This window comes from Haemaphysalis longicornis, unplaced genomic scaffold, assembly GCF_048455015.1.
Source record: "Haemaphysalis longicornis isolate Haplotype H1 unplaced genomic scaffold, Haemaphysalis longicornis Haplotype H1 scaffold_9, whole genome shotgun sequence".
In the NCBI taxonomy this organism is placed as follows: domain Eukaryota; kingdom Metazoa; phylum Arthropoda; class Arachnida; order Ixodida; family Ixodidae; genus Haemaphysalis; species Haemaphysalis longicornis.
The window spans coordinates 23,337,230-23,360,654 of NW_027526460.1; the positions used below are offsets into that span (position 1 = coordinate 23,337,230).

The 23,425-nt window shown below is 45.1% G+C and overlaps 2 protein-coding genes across 4 annotated transcripts in view; one reads left to right on the plus strand and one right to left on the minus strand.

The window, feature by feature from the left end:
• Window positions 1-1,089: 1,089 nt before the first annotated feature.
• Window positions 1,090-15,987, minus strand: Ipk1 (Inositol phosphate kinase 1). Of its 3 annotated transcripts, none has more exons than XM_077685780.1 (14): window positions 15,556-15,984; window positions 15,041-15,085; window positions 14,795-14,902; window positions 14,647-14,713; window positions 14,283-14,407; window positions 14,104-14,199; window positions 13,249-13,307; window positions 11,134-11,206; window positions 10,950-11,035; window positions 9,896-10,038; window positions 8,750-8,885; window positions 6,701-6,806; window positions 6,321-6,394; window positions 1,090-4,956 (listed from the first exon to the last, which is right to left on the minus strand). In XM_077685780.1, exons 1-14 carry the CDS (start codon window positions 15,751-15,753, stop codon window positions 4,800-4,802), a joined length of 1,473 nt encoding a protein of 490 aa, XP_077541906.1. In that variant the 5' UTR covers window positions 15,754-15,984; the 3' UTR covers window positions 1,090-4,799. The 3 variants fall into 3 exon arrangements, with proteins under 3 accessions (XP_077541906.1, XP_077541907.1, XP_077541908.1); XM_077685781.1 differs by having other exon boundaries at window positions 9,896-10,035; window positions 15,556-15,982; XM_077685782.1 differs by lacking the exon at window positions 6,321-6,394 and having other exon boundaries at window positions 15,556-15,987.
• A 537-nt stretch (window positions 15,988-16,524) lies between these two features.
• Ilers (Isoleucyl-tRNA synthetase) overlaps window positions 16,525-23,425 on the plus strand; it is a 29,079-nt gene continuing 22,178 nt past the window's right edge. Inside the window, exons 1-7 of the mRNA XM_077685777.1 lie at window positions 16,525-16,681; window positions 17,022-17,157; window positions 17,973-18,129; window positions 19,984-20,103; window positions 20,787-20,921; window positions 22,489-22,573; window positions 23,168-23,296. Coding sequence (XP_077541903.1) covers window positions 17,042-17,157; window positions 17,973-18,129; window positions 19,984-20,103; window positions 20,787-20,921; window positions 22,489-22,573; window positions 23,168-23,296 — 742 coding nt within the window. The 5' untranslated portion in view covers window positions 16,525-16,681; window positions 17,022-17,041. The remainder of the gene's footprint in view (window positions 16,682-17,021; window positions 17,158-17,972; window positions 18,130-19,983; window positions 20,104-20,786; window positions 20,922-22,488; window positions 22,574-23,167; window positions 23,297-23,425) is intronic.

The following is a 23,425-nucleotide window of genomic DNA, read 5'->3' on the forward strand; positions in this document are numbered from 1 at the left end:
AAATCCGCTCTTATAAGCGGTACCACACTATATAAACAAAACATGCACGAATCCAACCAAATTGCAACCTACCTTTCAATTATTCTTTCTTTGTCATCGCTCAGACGAAGGTCTCTTAAAAACAAAGGCACGGTCTTTATTTAGTCTTTTTGTTTTCTTTTCCCATATCAGACGCTGCTGCACAGTCTTCCAAACTGCAAGTGCGGAATTTATATTTTGCGTTTGTTTGGATCTGCGTTTTTTAGCGTCTAGAAGAACAGATGCTGCAGGGAGGGAAAAAGCCGGCCTGACATCGTGATAAAAAGCAACCCGGCTCTTTTTTTTTTTTTTTTTTTTTTAACATTGGGGTTTTGCATTAAGGATGCTGGAAGGGGTCGCTTATCAGCACAAGGGGAGTTGGGGCTCACTATCTCCAGATGTTTGAAAAAGGCAAAGGGCGGTTGCATATCTGCTCAAAGTTCTAATAGAAACAGCTTACCACGCCTGCGCGGGGCAGGGGAGGGAGGAGGGTGATCACGTTGTTGTAAAAACTGCCTTTGCTTATGCCAGGCTTAAAGGGGCCATGAGGACAAAATATAAATTTGGCTCATTGAAAGGCTGCTTCGTCAAGGTAACTGATTATCTTAAACTTCGAACAAATAATCGAGATATGAAAGAAACCATATGAAGCTGCGGCAACTCCCTGGCCACTTCTCACGGATTTCTTTGACTTTGCAATTAGCGGCTGCCAACCAAAGTCGCCACCAAAAACCATAACTGGGCTACTGTAGTGGTGGAGCCTCTAGTTCTGTTTGAGCACATCACTTGAATGCTAACGTGCTGTTTAGCCCACCGATAACGTCCCATATGTCACTGTAGTGCAAAATGTGAAGTATTTTGAATATTTATTGCATTTCTTTTTAAAAGACCTCTTCGTATGGCTGCAATGGGGCTGAGTGAGTTACCAAAGGCTAGTTCCTTCAAAGTGAACAGAGTTGTGTTTCGTCTCTATGGCCCCGTTTATGTCACTTGCACCATGAAGCACACCCAGAGTGGCACCCATGGAACACTTCAGAAAATTTGTGCAGGTCGATGTTCAAAGTAAACCAAAAAGTTTAATACCTTCTATTGTGTCATGCCTAGCGGCAGTGTGGTCGGGAACAACGTGTGAGTGCAGGCTCGTAAACATTACCGCGCACACCAACAAGCTTCCAACAAAACACTGGAGCCCAACAAGAGGCTGCAAGACCCCATTAAGTACGAGTCCCAAAATTTGCACAAAACGCCCCCCACAGCCTACCGACCGAAGGAACATCACTGTGCTTGGTCCACAGAGCACGTCTACACCCCAGAGGTCTCTGCTACAAAAGCAGGAGCGGGATTGCAGCTTTCTTGTTTCGCCCTGGCACATGTTAAAAATGACTTTTTCTGACTTGCAGCATGTCAGAGATGATGGTTTTTTTTCCGGCATGCTTCATCCCGAAAAAGGAGATGCATAAGAGATCATCCATTTAGTACATAGGGCAAAGGAGAAAAAGCACTTGTGGCTCACCTCGTACTACCAATGCAAAAACAGCACACAGTGAGAAGTTCTCGCAGAAAATCACTTGGCACCCTCCTCTCAAAACGCACTGCAGCCAACAGGGCGTGGCATTAAAGGGACACTGAAGGACAAATACAAGTTGCTCTAGACCGATAGTTTGGTTCACTGAGAACACTGATATGCACCACTATTACGCGTAGATTTTCTAAAATAAGGTAGGAAATAGCGAAAACGTGAAGGCTGGTGTTGCCGTCACTGGCTATACCATGCAACTTGCATAACGAATATTTTGGCAATACGCCCTCATAAGTTCATAAAAACTGCACTAAGTTTTTGTGGGGTCATGCTTGAACGTTGAAAAAGAAGGCTAGAAACATAATGATGGGAGCCCAGCTGACAGGTCACACGGCAACGTCAAACACCAACAAGCTCGTTTTTGTTGTGGTGGAATGCCTGGTGCAATACTCGGCCAGATAATTGTGTTACCCTTGTACAGTACCTTATGCATAGCCACTTTTATTATGACCCTCTGCATGCTTTCGCTGTCTTAAAAAAACATGGTAACGCTTATTCTGCCTGAAGTCAGTATTTTCAAGCGTGTGCAATGTCTGGCATACATAACATCTTCCCTGGCTGCCACTGGATGGCGTTGCTCATCCTGGCGGCGGTGCCACTATGCGAGGCAGGCGGCATGTGGGGGCCGTGCATAAGCGGCTTGTTCCACGCCAGCATTCACATGGTTTGGAGCAGCAAAGGATGCGGGTGTTCAGGAAAGCACGACTGATTTGACCGTAACTGACGAAACTGCTTAATATGTGGTAGCATTGTATTCGGTTGCTTCTATCGCTTGTTTTCGGTTTATCGTGACTCAAACAGCAGCTGCAGCAGCCACAGTTCGCGTCATGGAATTGCTGCGTGGGAAATAATGAAGGAGAATGCGTTTCAGCAATTAAGGCATCTTTCAGCACTGAATCAATGCTAAAACGGCTATAAGAAGGTCAGACTTCCGTTTGAAACCAACTTGCTGGCTGCCTTCAGTGTCCCTTTAACAGAGTGAGTAGAAAGAGAGAGAGAGAGAGAGAGAGAGAGATTTCCAGCACATGCATTAGGGGAGGTTCGAGTGGGCAGTCTTTCACCTCGGTGACTGTCTTGCAACTTCCAACATGGCTGGCACAGTAAATATGGATCTGAGGCCAACATATCTTTGAATGGAGCTGGTGGCGCCCTATGTGCTCCTACTGTCAATATTTGGCGATATTGGCATGAAAAATGTAACTCGAGCTTCATGTCATCAGCAGCAGCATCGCCAGCCTATCTACGCCCACTGCAGGGTAAAGGCCTCTCCCAAAAATCTCCAATTATCCCGGTCCTGTGCTGACTGCGACCAATTTATCCCCACAAACTTCTTGATCTCATCTGCCCAACTAACTTTCTGCTGCCCCCTGCCACGCTTGCCTTCTCTAGGGATCCACTCTGTTGCCCTTAATGACCACCGGTTATCTTGCCTTCGCATTACATGCCCTGCCCACGTCCATTTCTTTTTCTTTATTTCTACTAATGTCCTTAACACGCGTTTGTTTCCCATTCCACTCTTTTGTCCCTTATTAACATTACACCTATCATCTTCCGTTCCATTGCTCGCTCAGTCGTCCTCAATTAAGTTGAACCCTCATAGTGAGCCTCCAAGTTTCTGCCCCATAGGTGAGTACAGTTACAATGCAGCTGTCATACTTTCTTCTTCGCGGACAATGGTAGGCTGCCATTCCTTATCGGAGAATGCCAGCTGAATGCACTCCACCCGATTCTTATCCTAATTATCTCTGCCTCATGGTTGGGATCCGGGGTCACTACTGGCCTACTCCCACTGCCTCGCCACCTAGCTCAAACCGCTGTGATCTCCCGAGGTTATTGAGCATTACTTCAGTTTTCTGCATATTAATTTTCAGGCCCCCAATTCTACCAGTGCGGAAACCATGGTTTGCAATTCGTCCCCCGAGTTACTTAGCAAGGCAACGTCACCAGCAAATCTGAGGTTACTGAAGTATTCTCCATTAACCCTTACGCCCACCTGTTCCCAATCCAATGTTCTGAATATAAACATGCTCTGAATAACATTGGAGAGATTGTGTCTCCTTGTGCGATTCCCTTTCTCATTGGTATTTTACTGCTCTTCTTATGAAGGATTATAGTAGCTGTGGACTCATTGTAGACATCCTCCAGTATTCTTACGTAATGCTTGTCCACACCCTGATTCCGCAATGCCTGCATGACTGCTAAGGTTTTGACCGAGTCAAAGGCTTTCTCATAATCTATGAAGTCTATGTATAGGGGTTGAGTATACTCCGTGCATTTCTCTATCACCTGTTTTTTAATAGGTTCATTAATAAAATACTTAGTAGTCATGGTGTGCTGTAGAGATCACTTGCACCCTTCCGCAGCACCGCTCAGTACTGCTCTGTCCTGCATGTGTTTGAATGAGCTGGTGGATCGAGTGCCACTCTGTGCATCTCTTTCAGCGGAGCAGTGAGTTTCTTTTCCGAGGCCTTTAGGTGTGTACGGCAGGGCACACATTATTTCGGAGCGGCTCCCTTTTCACAATAGTTGTACTGAGCACGCAATGCCCACCACCACTTTTTTTCTTTTTCCAAGGTCCAACTCGGCTTAAGTTTTATTTCTCCCACTCTCTCTCTGTCTCTCTCTCGCACGAGAAACCTACATGCATAATTGTACAATACAAATAAAATAATTTTTTGCTAATGCAACGAAACTGCAGAGCTTGTAATGCCTGTGCACAGTAATAGTGATTGTGAACACCAGAGGAGAAATGTACATTGAACCTTTTTTTTTCTCAACCCACCAAGCTTCCATTAAATGCAGTGTTTAATTTTGTTGATGTAGTTAACACTCAAGCGATAAAATGACGCCCACGCTCAATACTGATTTGGTTCTAAGTAAAGAGTAAGTATACGTCAAATAAAATACCAGTGGAGAAAAAAAAACCTGCTACACTCTCTCCAGCCTTTGTTTGACAACTATGAGAGGATGCTTGGTTTTAAAGTTTCCCCAGAGATGACTTCTTGGCGAAAGAAACAAATCACATCTGTCGGCACAAAGCCATCACGAAGTCTGGAGAGCCATCGTCCAGACTGCATTTTCCTACGCAGACAGCCTCGGCCGCACTGTCCTCCTCATCGCGGATTGAGTGTGCTTACAAGAGGCCACAGCAGCAATGGCGGTGCCGAGAGTCGCTGGTCGGCACATGCCGATTGGCCCACAGTCAGGCACAGGCAGTTCGAACCATGTTGCAGTCGTCGAAGTAGACCTTTTCCAGTTTGTCTACCGACTTTGGGTCGAGGTCAACCACGGCGATGGAGAAGAGGTAGGCCTGCCCGTCGCTGTCGCTCACAACCGACTCTTCCCAGGACGTGGGCGCGCTGCAGCGGGAAAAAAGCACGCACACCGATGTGAATTCTATTTTTTTTTTCCCTCCAGAGTTCAGTGTTACAGATTTCTTGGCCCTGTGTTCTGAAAAATTAATCAATGCCAAAGCACAACACACAAATGCCTTATGGCCAGCGAGACTAGGTGAAACAGAAATGCAATTACCAGTTGTCATATGGTGAAAAACGTAGTGCTAGTCAGCATGACTGGATATTTCCTAAAGCAATCAACAATATTCGAAATCCCCGGGGCAGGCTCATGACTATGTCACCCCACTTTGCCATTTCTTTTTCCTTTCACACCACTTTATGACTGATTAAATCAATCACTGTTAGAAAGCAGCCTTGCATGCAGGTCACACAGCTCTCTGTTTTGTGGTCTATACAGCAGAACCCCGCTCTTACGTTCCTCAGTGCTGCGTTTTCCCGGCAGCTACGTTGTTTTTGTCTAGTCCCGGTGCAGCTCACCTAGAGTCCCACGTATTAAAATTCTCGCTGTTACGTCGTGGCTCAGAGTATGTTCCCGGATCACTCGTTGCAAACTGACACTCTGAACCTGCCCGGGCAACATGCGCAGACCGCCATTTTGACGAGCCTTGGCCACGCTTGGCTACGGAACTAACTGCATGAAGCCCCACGCGGGTGTGATTCGTCACAACTAGGTAGCCCTGTGTTATGATGATGGTTATGCTATCACCATCATTACTGCATTTACAAAGGAAGTCCGCTTCAGAATGCCGGAAGTGCGTGTTTGCCATAAAACACCACTGCAAGAATAGCACGCGCTCTCGTCATCATCGTGCGCTTCAAGCTTTGAGAACACCGTTGAACTTGCAACCGCAAACTTTGTACTGCCTTGATGGCGTCGCGAAAACGGGAGGTGCTTTCCTTCAGGAAAAGCTTGACGTACTAAATGCAGTGACAAGCAGCCAGCGCGGAAGAGAGTCGACATCGCTAGGGGCCTTGCATTGCCACGCATGGTGTTTTCCAGCGATCGCAAAATGCGGCAATCCTACATTCTCGAGTTGTTTAAGGTTCGAAAGCCAAAGTTGCAAAAATACATGGTTGCAAGTCAAAGCTACACTTTCTTTGTTCATTTTCGAAAGTTTCCTCACTGCTATGTTTTCCTGGTTGTTACGTTTTGTTTTCCCAGTTTGGAGAAAAACATATGAATGGGGTTCCACTGTACCATGTTTTTGCATTTTAAATGAGCGGCTACATGTTTGTGCTGCCTGGGATGTCTTTTTTGAAGTTGCCCTCTCTCGACTACACGGTTGACCTTCTTAACAAGGTACGCACACACCAAATTGCACTCGACAGCACCATTTAGCAAAATTTGGTAAAGTAAAAGGGCTTACGCAGGTGACAGCCTTTGGAGAGAGAGCATTATAGAGCAGTCGCGTGCTGTTAGTGCCACCAAGAATTCCCATATCTGAAGAAACAGGGAACAAAGAAATGGGTTAGAAAAAACACCTCGACAAAGCCAATGCATAGTGAGAAAAGGAAGTGTTCGAAATGGCAGTAAGCTAAGCAGAGGGTGCACAAAAAAAAAAACCAGTCTCGTTTTCATTTCATCCCTTACCGCCCTCCCATGCAGGAATTTACCCCGTGTCTGTGAGCTGTAACACAGCGGCCCTTGAGTCTAGCACAAACGTTTACCACAGAAGTAAAGTGCTGAAAAATTGGGAAGGTCAGGTCACTAAAGAGTGGCTGGACGTGAATGCAGCTGCCACAATACCTTGCGGCAGGCAAATGCATGGTCCGTCTCAAAGTTCTGGCGCCCTTGGCAGCCCAGGCCCTTGGGCAGGGTTGGTGCAGGGTAGCCATCCTTCAGGCACTCGGCTCTGTGGACCACAAGGACAGATCAAGAACGGCTCTTCAAACTGCCCCACCCCGTTCTACAGGGCCCAAACCCTCGGTTAATAATACACACTGTTATTTTTGCTAGCTTCTGCATACACGCATGCTGGCGTCGTGCAAACGAAGAATAGCACTTAATTTCATTTTCACCCACAAAAGAAATTAGCCTGGCTTCGTAACGATGCAAACGCGGATGTTAAAGGAGCACTGACACGAAGATTTTATGTTACACTTTTATTGCTTTTATCGATGCTTAATGGCCTGGCGAACCTGAAACAGCACTTCAAATACTTCAGCGCGCGATAGTTATTTATATTGAACGGCCTGAAAATCGTTTGTTTCAAATTCCCGCGCTTTCATCCCGAACGGCGCATATGACAGAATCCCTGACTGACCACACCGCTTTGTGCGGACATCACCGGCGCCCGCTTGAGAGGGTGTTGCACCCGCTCGCCGCTCGTGGGCCCGCGCGCGTGAAGTGACGTAACGAGTTTTTGACGAGCGCTTCCGCGTCACTTCTTTTGGCTTTCCCGGGATGATGTCACGCTGATGTCCATTCGCTGAGTGCCGCTCCGCGCGCTGCCCCGTCGGCGCGATAAATGAGATCCAATTAAACTATGTTCTTCGCGTCGCAGGCCGCTCATATTTCAGCCAGGGTATTCTGTTGAGTGAAGGAAGCGAACTGTGCAATAATATTAACGCCGAAAATTGGTGTCAGTGCTCCTTTAAAAGCACAGCTGCTCGGCATTCTCTTATCGCAAGGCTAAGCTTCGCAGGACTTCTCAAAGCCAGCAGATTGATTCCTGTTCATACCAATTCATTTTTGCCATGTTCCACTGCTCGCGCCATCTACTGGAACTTTTTGTTACTTTTGAACTTGGAACACCGCCACAAGGGGGTGCAGCAGGCGCTTTTTACTTTTCAAGGTCAAAACATTGTTTCAAGGCGATTTTTTTTTTGCTATCACGAAAAAACAAGCAGCCATGTATTTTTAATAAAATAACAATGCAAATATCACTTAAGTACTGGTGTCTTGCCTCAAATATGCTTAATGTTTTCTTTTTGCTGAACAATGGTGACAAGTATAAACATTGTCACCAGGTGTAGTAGTTTAGAAATGCTTTGTCTATATAAACATCTCATTCGAGAATTCTTTTTAGCTTGCTGCACGTGTGCTTGTCACTTGCTCTCCCTCATGCCATTTACATCGCTACGGTCACATTACCACGCCTCGTCCCATAAAAGCCTCGGGTGAGAACAGCTTTGCTGTTCATATCTTTTCACTACACTCACGTGCACGAACAGACATTTGACCGAAAGTGAACCTGAAACAAAGCTTACGGTCTATGAAAATGAGGAGTACCTGCCTAATCAATTTTTGTAGCGGAAAATATCCACCTCTACATGTGATTAACAAAAGTTGGCAGGTACATTTATTCTGCATTTCCGTGTCCCCACTGCACTGTTATTTTCTGAAGAACATTGAAACAAACTCCACCAACACCTCTCCAGCGTTTGCAAGCAGCAGCAGTGCATAGAAGTATATAGGGCAGTTACTTGTTTTTACACTTCCTGCAATTTCCTTTCTGCATTAATTAGAGTCGCTTTTTCACGGCTCTTCTGCAAACAGCCCTCTCGAAACTTCTGACAAATGAAACAAATTCTACTGACCCATGCAGGTTTCATTACCCAAAACTGAACCGTGATAGGTGCCGACCACGGGTGGGTGCTAAACGACCAAAACCTCATCAGTGGTGATCAGTAAAGAGTCTCTCGGCACAACACTCTGTGTGAAAACACAGTCAACTGCCCGTTAAGTACGGCATGTCTCCATGCAACAGCACCGAAATTAAGTAATTGAATTCAATAATAAGTCATGTTTTGTTATAAAATCGAGTAAGCGAGAGAACAAAGATGGCCCACCTACCTTTCACTCTTCACGGTGTCCTTGAGCTTGAGGTACAGCGGGTAAACCACAGCAACGTCCACACATCCCAGGCGCTGAGCTCGCAGCACTCGGTCCAACACGCACCCACGGGGAAGCTGATGGTCCGCCTTCATTCCTAGCCAGCCAATCAAGAGAGCACAATGTTAAACAGTGGTCCGCCTTCATTCCTGGCCAGCCAATCAGGAGGGCGCACTGCTAAACAGTGGAAGCATGCGGCAGGAACACGACTTTATTTGGATGATGCGGAACTTGTTCCTTTGCACAGTCAGCAGCATTAATTGCAGCCTTGTCTGTGCCAGGAAGGCTGAGGGCTCCCACCTGTCGGCACCTGTCCCAGAAATCGACACTGATCTGAGTCATGGTGCACCCAAGGAGAGATGGGTAGGCAGGGGTTGCTCAAACGTAGTTGTGCAGTTTCACACCACGCAACTATTGACAACATGAATAAACACCATTTACTGCATAAGAGAACTGTGTGATTCATAATTTGATGTATGGGGGTCATACAGGACCTATTTTTCGAAGTCTGGGTAGCAATCAGTTCTATTCCACATTTGCCTAATGAAACACTGCTGAAACACTGCCATTATGAGACGGAGATATACACCTCCTTTGGTGTTGTTTTTTTCCCAGTTATCTAACTTTACTCTTATCACAACATTGTCAGCAAAATGTTTTGTCAGACTGCAGACACCTCACTTGGAACTGTGCAGCTTTCGCATCTTTTCATGATTCCTTGCTTCGTGCTCTTCCACCTAACTTGTCTCTTGATGATCCCCCTTACAAAGACCCTAATTTCCTATATGGCCTAGGTGCTTTTTTGTCAATTAAGAATGGCCTGGCAAGGCTATCGTGAGATAAGGTGTACACTTCCCCTCCCAAGATATCACAGATAATCTGCAACAAACCCCACTCATGACTGACTGATCGCCACTTCCTCCTCCCCTTCCCTTCTTTCCCTTCCTCAACTACAGCCATGTGGCCTCCCTCATCCCAATAAATGTTATTCAATTCAATTCATACACATCATGGAGAACCCTAGTTTGTTCCCCACCTGCAAACAGATTTCAATTGATCTATTGAGTTGAGTAGAGTTGGTGAGGAGCAGAGCTGCTTGTCACTCACTAGTGGTGCAGGTGCACGGATGTGAGGTTGGGCAGGACTGCGGGCCACTGCTCTCACTCGTCTCAGCCCCAATGGAGGTGGCATCTGGGTACGGGTGGCGCAGCACCTGTGTCACCATGTGGCACAGCTCGTCCTCACGGCTGCTGCCAAGGGAAAGAGACATCCCGGGGTCAACACCGCCGGCAGTCGGGCTGACTTCCAGGCCAATCCCTCCTCCCTCCAACGACAGTCACCGCTTTCAGCCACAGCACATGCACAGCAAGCCGGGAATCACACTAACAGTAAAAGTGTGTGCAGTAAAAGTGTGTAAAAGAGTGTGCAGCTTGCCCGGTACATTGTTGGCGACAAAAGAGCGAGACTTTACTGAGCAGCCTTAGGCCTGGCCCACGTAAGGGCTGCGTTGGTATCGAAAATGCAAAGAGAATGTGCGCCCTTAAAATACAGTACTCTCACCACAGAAGAACAAGTGCTAACTGAGCAGCCGATGGGCCGAAAGGTGATGCTGAGTTGTTTAAGCGACCACTACACCGGAGAGCAACAAAAGAACATTTGCAGGTATCTTGCAACTACATAAAGTAGAAAACATAATACCAGCGAAAAAGGACACGGACCAAGAAAGAAGGAGACAGGACGATCGCTAGACTTCAACTGAAAAACTTGCCTTGGGACACGTAACACATGATAACACTCATGTTATGTTACATATCCGCTGTGCAAGGATGGAGGCGTGACCAAGGCTACAGCAGCCTGGACAGCACATGGGCTCCTGGACTCAGGAACCACTCTCACATTATTGTGCAATAAATTTCTCTCTCTCCCTCTCTCTCTCATATGTTACATGCCCCAAGTAAAGTTTTTCAGTTGACGTCTTGTGACAATACTGTCTGCTTCTTTTTTGGTCCGCGTCTTCTTTCGCTGGTAATCTGTTTTCAAGTCAACACCAACTAGCCCAACTTTCAGCCTTACCTAAAGTAGGCGTGACTGAAAGGTTGGCTTTGCCACATGCCTAGAGGAAATGCAAAGCAGCAGAACCTGGTGCACTTCATAGGCTCACCTGACTAGACTTGACTCGTGAAAAAAATCCTTTAATGTCACATCTAGGCTTTCTCTGGACTCCTCGCTAAAAATAAGCTCTTTGTCCTGGAAAAGAAAAGACAGGATACAGTACAATGTATGCGAACAGACCTTCACTCCAGTGGCATGCACACTGACAATCACGAAAGCTTGCCACTATTTACCTTGAAAACTCGCAGGTTATTCTGTGGATGGTAGAGAAGTTCTTTAAGGGCATTCTTCATCCGTCTTGGACATCTAGGGGCAAGTATTAGAATTAAACATAGTCAAAAAAGAATAAATGTCTTACATATACTGAACTATAATAGAGCTAGCATGTGCATAGAAGATATTCCTTTCTGAACAGTGCTTTTAACATCAGAGATAAAACAACTATTTTCAAAAATTTCTCCAATTCCAAAAAATAAATTATCTAAACTGCACTGCTAGCCCCTAATGTTTTTACATTATTAGATGATATAAGGAAGATAAACAGAAGATAAAACACTGTACAGACTCATAAAATGGCCACAAATTTCTCTAAAATTTGCTGCAAAAACCAGGGATGTGGATATCACAAGGAGGAAGACTAATTAAATTTCTGAAACTGTCTTTTATATTATTACACTTGCATTAACAAATGAAAGAACTCGTCGATTGGCAGTTTAAAGAAATATGGTCAAATTTAAGAGCATCGGATAACATTGTCACACGTCAACATCTTAATCCTCTAAGCTCGTATGAATACGTCCGATTACGCCATCATCCATCTTATCGTGAGCTCGTATGAATACGTCCGATTACGCCATCATCCATCTTATCGTGGTAGTTAGACTTCCATCAATTTAGGGCATTTTTTCTGTGCTGCTTAAGGACACAGGGTAGGCCCTATACTTCCCATGCATTTTTGGCCATTTTGAGGTACGTTTTGCTCGGCATCTAATAAAGGTATCTACAAAAACGTATGTATCATTTTCTTTCAAATTTTGTGCTCTTTTAACTGTACTAGAATTATAAACATCGTTAAAAAATTTAGTTTTTTATAATTTTTTGTCTGTTAGTACCTAAATTTTCGCATTACTTTAGTATTAAAAGTCGTGTAACAAAAAAACTGTAGCGTGCATATTTTCAATTCTAGCACATCACGTGTGCCAAGTTATGTAGATGACTGGAAAAAAAATCAGCTCGTTGCCTTGGAAGATGCAGGAAATAATGGTACCTATGTAATAAAAAAACATTGTTTTGAGATAATTGAGTTTAAAGTAAAAAAAGACGTGAAAAACAATACTTTCTTGCCAAAAACACCACTGAAGCCATTTGTTTAGAAAGCACCAGCTTCGTAATCACCGTCGAAGTCATTTTTTTGCTTTTCAGCCGGTCGTCTGTCCACCCTTGAATATTATTGTGCACCATCGTACAGATCTGTTCATAAAGTATTTCGCTTGTGGGTAACCTCTTTTAGCCACTTGATGGTGGTGTTGCGCCCTGGTTTTGGTCTGAATGATTTCAAAGCTGGCTCATGCGTTGCTACCGGCATTTAATGAAAGAACAGCATCCAATGTTGGAATCATGAGAGCGTGAAGCCCAGAAAAGATGTTTTTTCGTGCGCGGCTTCGAAGGGCAAATGTGTAAAAAACGTGCAACAGGGTCTTTGGATTGCCCTCGCTGAAAAATCAGCTATGCAATGGTTGCTAAGCAATTTCTTAACACAGCTGGTTCCAGAAAAGCGTTTTGATTTGGAACTGGAAGTTTTTTGATGAAAAAAATGACAATAAACACTGGGAACATTCTTAAAGAGGATGTGGGCACTTACTACTTGCTTACGGGAAAACTGTTTTTTTTTTTAGCGAGAAATATGACTTTTTAAGGCAAGTGTGAATATGAAAAATGTGTACAAGGAACTGACCTTTCCTAATTGCGAAGAAAAACAAAAAGCCATTTTTTCAAAATTTCGCCTTACCCTGTGCCCTTAAACAAACCACATTTCTGACTTTGAGAATCTAGTCCAATATATGCAAAGGGCCTGACCTATGGACCAACCTGTCCAAGTAAATATTTGCTGCCACCCTGCTTGACAACCCGAGTTCATGTACGATTCAAGGATGAATGAGATAAAACAAAAATGCTAATACAGGGAAAATTTTCACACGCCACCGGCCAACTATAATAATAATAATAAAAACATTCTTTCCACATTGACCAATACACACTGCTTCCAACCTTTTCAAATCATTATTGTAGCTTACCTTAGAGTAATAATTAAATAAATTTTATAAGACTATTTGTTCAAGTATACTCACCCACTAAATAGATCTAGGGGACAATAAGTACTAAGAGATGACACCCGCCCTTTGCTGACCTGAAAAATAACATATAAAGTAGAGCTTGAATTGAATGAACTTCAGAAGTCCAAGGAAAAAGTTCACACATGTAAAACTTTGTTCAAGTGAAACTGTTACACACACAAAACATTTCATTTAGTAAATTTCATAAAAGTTTCTTAAACTGATTGATTGTAGGGTTTAACGCGCCGACACAACGCAGGCGATGAGGCACGTCGTAGTGGAGGGCTCCGGATTAATTTCGACCACCTGGGGATCTTTAACGTGCGCCGAAATCTCGCACACACGGGTGTTTTTGCTTTTCGCCTCCATCAGAAAAGCGGCCGCCGCGGCCGGGAATCGAACCCGCAACTTCGTGCTCAGCAGCGCAACGCCTTACTTAGCCACTGAGCCACCGCGGCGGGTAAAGTTTCTTAAACTGAAATGGTGACTCAACCAAAGCTACACTGCACAATAAAGATACCAGTGGATAGAATTCAGCAATACTGCATTCACACATGCCCTGAAGAGCACCTGATGATGTTCAAAATGTGCACAGGAGCATGAAACTGTTAGAGGTATACAGTATAGCCCACTTATAGCGAACCCAGTTTTAACAAAATAGCGGCTATAACGAACAAATCTCCGTTTCCTGTCACCATTTGTATACACAGATTTTGTGTCCACATATAGCGAAAAGCGGATATAACGAACTGATTTCAGTTTCCAGATGTGTTCGTTACAAGCGGGCTCGACTGTATTCACATTGTTTTTGAGTGAACTAATACGTAGCGGTGTTTTTATTATCTTCCTAGTCATGGAACATCAGCATACCTTGGATGCTTGGGCTAGGTGAAACCTGCATACTGATGCTCGGACCCTGTGGTCAATGGGCACATCAGAAGGACTGGGCAGGAAGCCTTGTTTTGGCTAAAACAGGGAGAAGATTTTTAAGAAGACGCCACAGGATATATGTAAGTTATCCGGACATTCTTACGGGACTTCCCAAATACCTTGATTTCAATGGAGAGTACTGGGCCCTCAGAAAACTTGCGCAGGTGACTCGGCAACGTACAGTGATCAGGAAACAACAATCCCACCGTGGGAACCTCTCGGACATTCTTCTTTAACCTGTGTGCTGTTCAGTCATTCACCACGTGTCAGTCGTACGCAATCATATCAGGATAAGAGGTGTTTGTGTCTGCATCACAGGTATTTTTCATCACCAAGAACATGAAACTTGGAACCAGCTAATTTTGCATTTAAAGGATAGCTTCTCGAGCAAATATTATGCACGTACGTTATTCACGACTCTGGAGTTTGTTCAGACATGCCTCTGACACCGTAAAGAAAAGCAATGAAGTGCAGTTCGCTTACACGGCCTCTCCAGCTGTACTGCCTTGTTGATGAGCCTCACATTGTCCGCTGTCAGTCGAACCAGGACCTGCGATGTATTCGGACGCACCACATGGGGCGCGTGCTTTTCTTCCTCTCTCGGATAAGCAACAAACAAGGAGGTCCTTACCGGCGGGAAGACAAATCGACTTCCAAGGAGTGCTTTCATCACACGCTCAATGAAGTCGGCCTCAGCGTGGCACTTCTGCCAGCTTTCTCCTACTAGCGAGATTTTGTCCTGTGCGTGAACAATAAACAAGACACAGGGAATGTCTTTTTTGCAAGGTTTATACGCGAACCAGATGTAGAAACGTATAAACGGCAGAACGTATAAACTGCTGCTGCACAAGTTCTATGAGGACATCGCAATGATTACCTCGGCGAATGCGGCGCTTTTGCGGAGACGAAGGACTCTGTCCTCCTGGAAGAAAATAGGACAATTAGGTGTGACCGGAAAGGTCGCTTCGGCACTATAAACATCGTGCGTCATGTCACCAGCTCAGCTCGCGCAATCGCGTGGCTTCCGTGCCACTTTCCGTAGTAAGGCCGTAGCTCGCCTCTTAAATATAACTGTATCCCGTAAATTTAACGTACAGATTACGATAACAGCGTAGACAGGTACACGCACCACGCAAGATCAGCGAAACATGGAACCGGCTAACGACATGACAGGCTCATTTCCGCTGAAGTGTTCTCGCCGTACGACGCTTTACAAATAATAGTTTCGGAGATGTTTTGAATTAATACAATGTCGCTCTTTAGCGAGCACACATAAGTATTGTAAGTAATTGCCGTCCAGACCAAATGATCGAGCGAACACAGCCGAGACATAATGTGTGCGCGCCGCTATGAACAAGGGCGCCTGTGTCAAATAATCAGCTGGACACTTACATTCTTCAGGGTGACAACGATGTTGGCGTTTCCTTCACCACGGAAAGAGCAGTTTTCGGGAGAAATAAGCACTTTATCTAGGTGGTCGTAATCACGCCGGTCCCTTCCCGTCGGAGCCGCCATGTCAATTGCGGATGGTGATATCAACAAAAAAACAACCGGCTGATCGACTGCCTGGCTGGCCGGCCTACCCGTCATATCTCTTTGGTTTCTCAGCTTTCGGAACCGCTTATATTTCGCACAGAAAATACAGTGCGAACAGAATGTCGACTAATTCTGACCTCTTAATGCTGACTATTGTCAGCTGGAAATTAAACGTCGTCCATCTCCGTGCAAAATTGCGTCGTCTGCTTCAGCAGGCACCAGATAGCGTCTCAAACGCTTGAGGAATTTATAAACCAAAGGCAAAGTATTTTGTATTCCTTCACACTTTCTACTACCACAAAGGTTTTTAAGCGGCATTATGCAAAGTCATTCTAGTAAACAAAAATAAAATCCACCATCCAAAACGGCGGTGCTGACGGCGCTAGCGAGGCTAACGTGTAGGCAAAATGAGACAAGGCACACATAAGTTGAAAAGAAGCCTTCACTTTTCTTTTCAATTTTTCGAAGGTGCAGAGTTTGTTGAATGAGTTCACGGATTTGCTCTTCTGAGAAGGAAAGTGCGCAGAGAAACTTTTATAGTGAGGAACTCTATGGTGCGCAGGAGCAGACGAAAAAATGCAGGAATGGTTTAGCGGCACCTGCGCTGAGCTTTTGTGAACTGGCTTGGAAATAAATGTCCACGTTCAAGCCAAATCGACCATAGAGTTGCATACAGTATGAAACTAAAGTCTCTTCTAGTTCACTTTAATGAAACTGCGAAATCGAGGTCAGGAGACAGGCTACAGTGAGCTGCCAGACGGCGCCACCAGAAAGTTGTAAGCTGGCGCCATCTAGCACTAAGTGACTCAAATAGTCTGACGATTGGAGAGAAAAGTGAGAAAAGTACGTCCATCGGCCAATCGTAGCAGGCATTGCTTGATCTTGCCATTGATAGGGCTCGGGGGCTCGACTCGGCGACCGGCGCGTGGTCGTCGTAGTGCATACTGCGTTGTTCATTCATTTGGAGTTCACGTGGGCTTGAGTAAGTTTACTGCGATAGTACTTATCTCCGCTATAACCTGTTTCAAAACATGCCTTCTGCTCGCACCGTATGCTTACGCACCTCCTCCTGGCTGCCGCCAAATTTCGAAGGGTTGCAAGGACGGCTACAAAATCTGGCCCTGCTCATCATTTCGTTCTTTCTGATATGAGGTGATATCTTCCGACGCTGCCGAGTGCGTCTTTGCGACTTCTTGCTAAACAAGGGAGCCAATACTAGTCGTTTGAACTTTTCGCGTTGTATGAATGGCAATCATTGTGACGGTTCTACACATGGCACGGGGAGCTTGCGTCAGTCGTTTTATTGTGCCGCCTCGTTTCAGCGCCCCGCCATAAGATCGCAATGCAACAGGTACCAGAGAATATCAACTTCTCAGCCGAGGAAGAGAACATCCTCAAGCTCTGGAAGGAGATCGATGCCTTTCAGACGAGTCTCAAACTCTCGAAGTCCCGACCTAGGTGCGTATGTCACATTTCCGCCACCGTGGCGATTCCTTGACGCCAACGGGGACGATTGCCCATCAATCTTAATGTAGGCTGTTCCGCGTGGTGGTTTCGGATCGCTTTTCGCGCTAGGCGCTGCGCAACCTTTATTTCATTGTCGGGTCATGGTATTAACGTGAACTGTCCAACCATTCGTGACAGTGGTGGTGGTGGTGCCTCACACGTTCGCACTTGACCAAACTACCTGTACGTGTAGCCGTTTAACAATGCGGAACTCACCTGAGAGAGAAGGAACGGAGAAATCGCGGGGAACAATAAGTGACGTCACATGTCCAGTCCGTTACGTCCGTTGGCCAGTCAAATCACGTCATACCGTTACGTCATGTACCCAAGTCCGCGGTTGTTGACTTGAGTTCCTTTTCGGGTATCACACTTTTACTTTGACTACTCAAACCTGGCCAGCAGTCTGCCATATAAAAAAAAAAGTTAATTTCTGCTTTGGGTACTAGCCATGGTTTGCTGTCTTGTAACATGTCCACTTTTCGTTCCATGCATTTGATCCCAAGCATGTGTTCCATAATTACAGGATGTCATGTGAGAGAGCTCTTTCGCTATCGCATTCATATAAAGACAGGTGTACGTCTATCGAAAACGCAGTGCTTGTACTTTGAAGACCACAGTGAACTAAAACACTGGCGTTTAGGTTGAGAACCACGAATTAAAGTACCTGTGTAGAAAAGAACTGGCTTTTGCATTTGGCATTGCTTTGAACCATGAGTATTTGCCGTTAGCTTGGTTCTGTTTCGAGGTCACTTGTGGTTTTCTTCTAGGTACTCATTCTTCGATGGGCCCCCATTTGCAACTGGGCTGCCTCACTATGGACACATACTGGCAGGCACTATTAAGGACATAGTGACGCGATTTGCCCACCAGTCAGGCTTCCATGTGGAACGCCGGTTTGGATGGGACTGTCATGGTCTGCCAGTGGTGAGTTTTATGAGCCTTTGTTATTCAAAAAAGTATTTTTCGAATATGGGCTTTGAAGCTGATTCCACGGTGTAAAATATTTTTTTTAGTGGGAGTTTGTTTTGAAACTACCTTGAATAGAGAAGATGTAAAACTAGCAGTTTCCTTCACTTCAGTTCAACGGAAATTTTGGCACATTTGGGCATATTTTACAGATGAGCAGCATAAAACGAACAAACAAAATACAAACATAAAGTGTGGTCAGAGTCTGTGCCTTGCGATGGTCCAGTAAATAGTCTGGAGCATTACATCCTCTAGCCCAATGGTGAACTGGGATTTAGAGGCAAGTCGTCAGGCAGTTAAAGATTTTAATATCATGAACTTGTGACCTTATATCGACGTGTGTGACCAGCTGTACACACAAAATTCTGGTGTGTGTTGGTTTGGGTGTTGCACCAATTGCCAGTAATATTTTCCTGTCAAAAATAGAAACGTCTGAATGGTGATCTGGGAAGCTGTGTAGCTTTTTCAGAATAGAAACAGGACAGAAAAAGACAGACGACAGAAGTGGTTGTGTAGTACTTTTTTCGGTCTTTCCGTTTTTTTTTCTTAAGCTAGGGAAAATGCAGCCAAATACTGTGTGCTGTAAAGACAGTTGCTATTTCCTAATCGCCCTTGACACAGTTCCTGGCCTCAAGATGCCCGTTATCCCCTTTCACGCGGTTGGGCACGAGATTTGAACGCTGATAGCGCACGATAAGGTGGGTTGTAGATAACTTGGATAGAAAGTAGACTGCTCGGGTAGAAATTCAAGATGCAGTTCAACAACCTGGTTTTTTGCTGTTTAGTAGGTTTCAATGCAGTGGCAGGTCCACAAGGGTGGGGTGCCTTCTCAAATAGCACTGCCAGGCCTGCAGTGCAGGCCGCTCGCATTTTCCGGCCAATCCCCCCCTCTGACTTACCCCAAAGAGTTCACTGAATCTGGTACTTTTTCAGTGTGTGGTAGAACCTACAATGCATACTTGATTTTTTCTAAACAAGCAAAGCACCGTTTTTGGTCAAACAAAAGCCAAAAGAGCTACGAAAGGTGCAAGAAGTATTGTAGTGTAGAGGAATGATGTTTATGTTTCTGCTGCACATGCAAAGGAAGTGGCATTTAAAGTCCACGGCTGCCACACACCTGCATACGAGAATGCACTACGAAGAGACTTTTTCACTTTTTTGAGCTTGAGTCAAGAATTTAGGGAGAACTATTTACACATGCATTAATTTAATTACCCTTGAAATTTTATCCACAATACCATCTGTAGTTGCTTCTGCCCCGCGTAGAACTAAACTTCTTGAGGATTTCATTCGCTCAAAAGAAGACAAGAAAGCCCACCAAGCTGCCACACCTTTTGTCGAATAGGAAATGTTTTTTACTTTTGAGAAAAGCAGCATTGTTGAGATTTTTCAGGTCCCGAAAAATGTGGAGGGTAGCGTTGTAAGTTCAGGAACTGAAGGAGCTCAAGTCAAGTAAAGTCAAGTGTGGTGAATAATGGAGTCGAGAAAATTTATTTCCGATTAAAAATGAAATTTTCTAAACATGGCATTGTCTTGTTTGTTTGTTGTTCCTGGTTCATTTTTCCTTGATTTCTATTTTATTTTTGGCCAGGGCCTTGTGTTACTTAAAATGCACCGTGCTTCTAGCACTTCTAAAAAGGAATTTCATGCTCGTTTGCAGTACTTTGGCGATACACTCATTTGCAGTGCTTGCAGTGCTTTTTGCTGTTGCAGCAGGGTCGAGGTTAACGAGGGGTTCACTGTTTAATAAGCTACGCAAGCGTGTTTTCTTTCCGATATGCGTGATGTTCAGACTGACCTCCTTGATTTCAGGAATACGAGATTGACAAGACCCTGGGTATCAAGGGCCCCGAAGATGTGCAGAAACTTGGCATTGAGAACTACAATGCCGAGTGCAGAAAGATCGTCATGCGCTACTCCACTGAGTGGGAGGCAAGCATCGTTTGTGCCCGTGTAACCATCCTAGCCAGGCCACAATTGCGTTGGGACCTTGGGAGATTGTATCAGAGCTACTTGATCAGCGCGAGATTTCAGTTTCCTCAACATATCGCTGGTGGTAGCCCTGAAAGAACGTATTGCGGTAGAAGCTTCTGTGGTCTGTCAGCTGGAACCACTGAACGTAAACAAGAGCTTTTGGGGACTGCAAGATAGGGTTCTGTTGTAGGCTTGCACAGGCTGATAACACGTGCTGATGTGTGCTTTACTGTATGTGGGCCGTCTTAGGTGTTGCATAGAAGTGGGCTCTGCCTTAGATTGCTTGCTACTATCTTATCACCAGGTTGTGGTTGCATGCAGTGTGTTGAACTCTGAAACGTTTCTGATTAGTGGGCAGCTTTTTCGTGCATAACTTGTGTGTGCAGGCTCAGCGAAGCCGTGTGCAGATTGTAAACACTGGGGCCGTCTGGAAAAAGGCAGCTTGTAAACAATATACAGCGCCTTTTGATAAATACCCTGTACAGCACATAGGAGCTTGTGGAGCATATTGTGTCATGCATTGTGGAGAGATTTGAAATGGGAGTTGCCTAAAATGCTTACGCACTAATATATATTTTTTGTATGGTTTTTGGTGACCATTAATAAGTAATTGTTGGATGTGTGCCCTGTGCATTTTTCAGACTGTCATAACGAGGATGGGCCGGTGGATCGACTTCAAGAATGACTACAAGACCATGTACCCCTGGTTCATGGAGTCGGTGTGGTTTGTGTTCAAACAGCTGTACTCCAAGGGCCTTGTCTACAAGGGAGTCAAGGCAAGCTGACACTTTTTCCTCATGTGCAACTTGCTAATGGCTACATCCTCCTGATAAGCTCCTTATTTTTTGCTGCCTTTTTGACCGAAATCTTAATTCCTGCTCTCTTTTTTTTTGCAGGGTTGCTTAACCCTGTGAGGGTCGAATTTTTTTTAAAAAAACTTTCCCTGGTGGTCAAATTAGTTTATTGCGGATTTGGAATGTACAAAATGTCTAAAGTCAGGATTAAATGGTAAAAAATTATCAGGAACAGTATTTTGGGGTCAGCATCACTTGGAACTGAAAAATGTTCAATAGTATTTCAGAGTGTGGTATTCCTTGAAACACGGGTCTACGCACAGTGCCTTATCGCAGTCTGCACGCATAAAGCGCATGTCCGAAAATGAGCTGTCTTCTTCCGAAGAAAGACTGTCTTCCGATTCAGACTCGGTGAAAGGAGCAAACTCAGAGTAAGAACAGTCATCGCGGTCGGTGTCATCAGAGCGGGCAGTTCGTTGGGCCATATCGCCGCTTTGCCGTGCATCTGAAGAACTCGAAGGCAACCCAGTAAACGAGGAGAGCAAGAATAACTCATGCGCGCCGGTGATAAATAAGCTAATAGCAGCGCCAATATAGATAGAAATCAACTTCCGCCGCCCCCACAACGGAGTCTCCGATTAGGTTACTTCAGTTCCAAGCAAGGAGGGCAAGAATACCTAGTGAGCGTGGGTAATAAACAAGATAAGAGCAGCGCCAATATAGATCGAAATCAACTTCCGCCGCCCCTGATAGCGAGCGCCGATCAAGTTTCGCGCGCCTCCGATGCGATCACGTGGCGAAACTGAAACCACGAAACGCGTTGACACGTACAGACGCCGTAACGCGCCGAAGCCAGAGAGTTCTGTTTTTCACCGCAAGGAGGTAGCACAATCAAATTTCAAACACTTCTTGTAAGTCCCAGGAGGTGGCAGCACCTCCCAGGGAGCATGCATCGTTAATATGGCGCGAAATTTCAAACGGATGCTCGAAATCGTGCCCGTACGGCAAAGACCTTGCGGGACGGAAAACCGCCGCAGTACACGTACGGCAAAAACCCTCAAAGGGATAACAAAAACTTTTTGCTGATCACAAAAAGGGCATGCTGTTTGATTTATATAAGGGATATTATAATTTCTTAGTGTGCTTTGAGTGCTCGGCACATGTGCTTTGTGTCTTGGTTGGGATCATGGTTGTTTTTGTTCATGGTGTTGATGCATCGAAGTATTTGAAGTTGGAGGGCTTGTAAGTTTGTTTTAAGCTGGAGAATTTATGAGCAAGCTTATCACATTTCAATGTTCTTTGGCTGGTCGGCCATTTCGCAACCAGTATGCCCCTGGCATGCACTGGCACAAGATGGTAAAGAAAATTGAAAATGAACCAAAAGAATGAACTAACACAAAATACTAAAAATAAAAAGCGGGGGAAAACTCAAACAGGCCAGCTGGTGATAGCACTATCAGGGTAGCATTTCATCGATAATGTGCGCAGTGACTTTGGCTAAATTTTTAAATTTTTGCGTGTAGCAACTTGTTCCCATTCTTCAATGCAGGTGATGCCGTACTCGACGGCGTGCAATACCCCTCTTTCCAACTTCGAGTCTGGCCAAAACTACAAGGAAGTTGTGGACCCCGCTGGTGCGTCTCTCTTGCTTGATGTGGCTTCCTCTTGTTCTTACTGTGTAGCACTGCAAACTAGCGCGGAATTGATGAAAATTTTCCGAGCTGTGTTTGCAGAAAGGCCCAGCTTGAGACATTGGCTGTTCGGCAACCATTGAGGTGCAAACTAGTTGCTGCTCTTCTTGTGTAGTCCTTCCTGCTTTCTGTGTCAGCTGTGATACATCTGTGGCAGGCTTCACATATATCAGTCCAGCTTGGAAGGCAGTGTAGCTTTGTTTGAGCCCTGAAAAAGGATTGCAAAAGAAGTGTCCGGTCGGAGGCCATGGCAGAATAGCTGCAAGGTAGCACATTGGCGGTTTGTTCTGTTTGCACACCACCGTATGAAGTGTTACGTCACATTTAGAGCACTCATTGGTATTGTGAACATTTGGTTTCAGCGATAAGCGATGTGTGCATGGCTATTTTTAAAGCCAATATTGCTTATGTCACAAGGACATTTCCTTGTTGTATTCCTAATGGTACGATATTGTTATATTGTATGCTCTAGAAGGCCTCAGCGTTTGGGGCTGTGTTGACAAGCTGCTCATGCTTGTCGATATTGCTGTTTCGCAGTGGTTGTCAGTTTCCCCCTTGACGATGATCCGAGTGTCTCCTTGGTTGCGTGGACGACGACGCCTTGGACCCTCCCCAGCAACCTGGCCCTGTGCGTCAACCCAGAGATGGACTACGTCAAGCTGAAAGGTAGAAAGTGTGTCGAGGAACTTTTACTCAGTACATGTTTTCTTTAAAATGCCCAAACTTCAGCATTTAAACATGGTTAAGCAGGTTCTCTTAACTTCAACTTGGGGTAAGATTCATTTCAGTTTTGAT

Coding starts and splice junctions, on each gene's coding strand:
- Ipk1 (XM_077685780.1), bottom strand. CDS start 15,753: ATGACGGGTAGGCCGGCCAGCCAGGCAGTCGATCAGCCGGTTGTTTTT. Junction 13,308..14,103: donor ACCTAGCCCAAGCATCCAAG/GTATGCTGATGT, acceptor GTTATTTTTCAG/GTCAGCAAAGGGCGGGTGTC. Junction 6,395..6,700: donor ATGCATTTGCCTGCCGCAAG/GTATTGTGGCAG, acceptor CTGTTTCTTCAG/ATATGGGAATTCTTGGTGGC.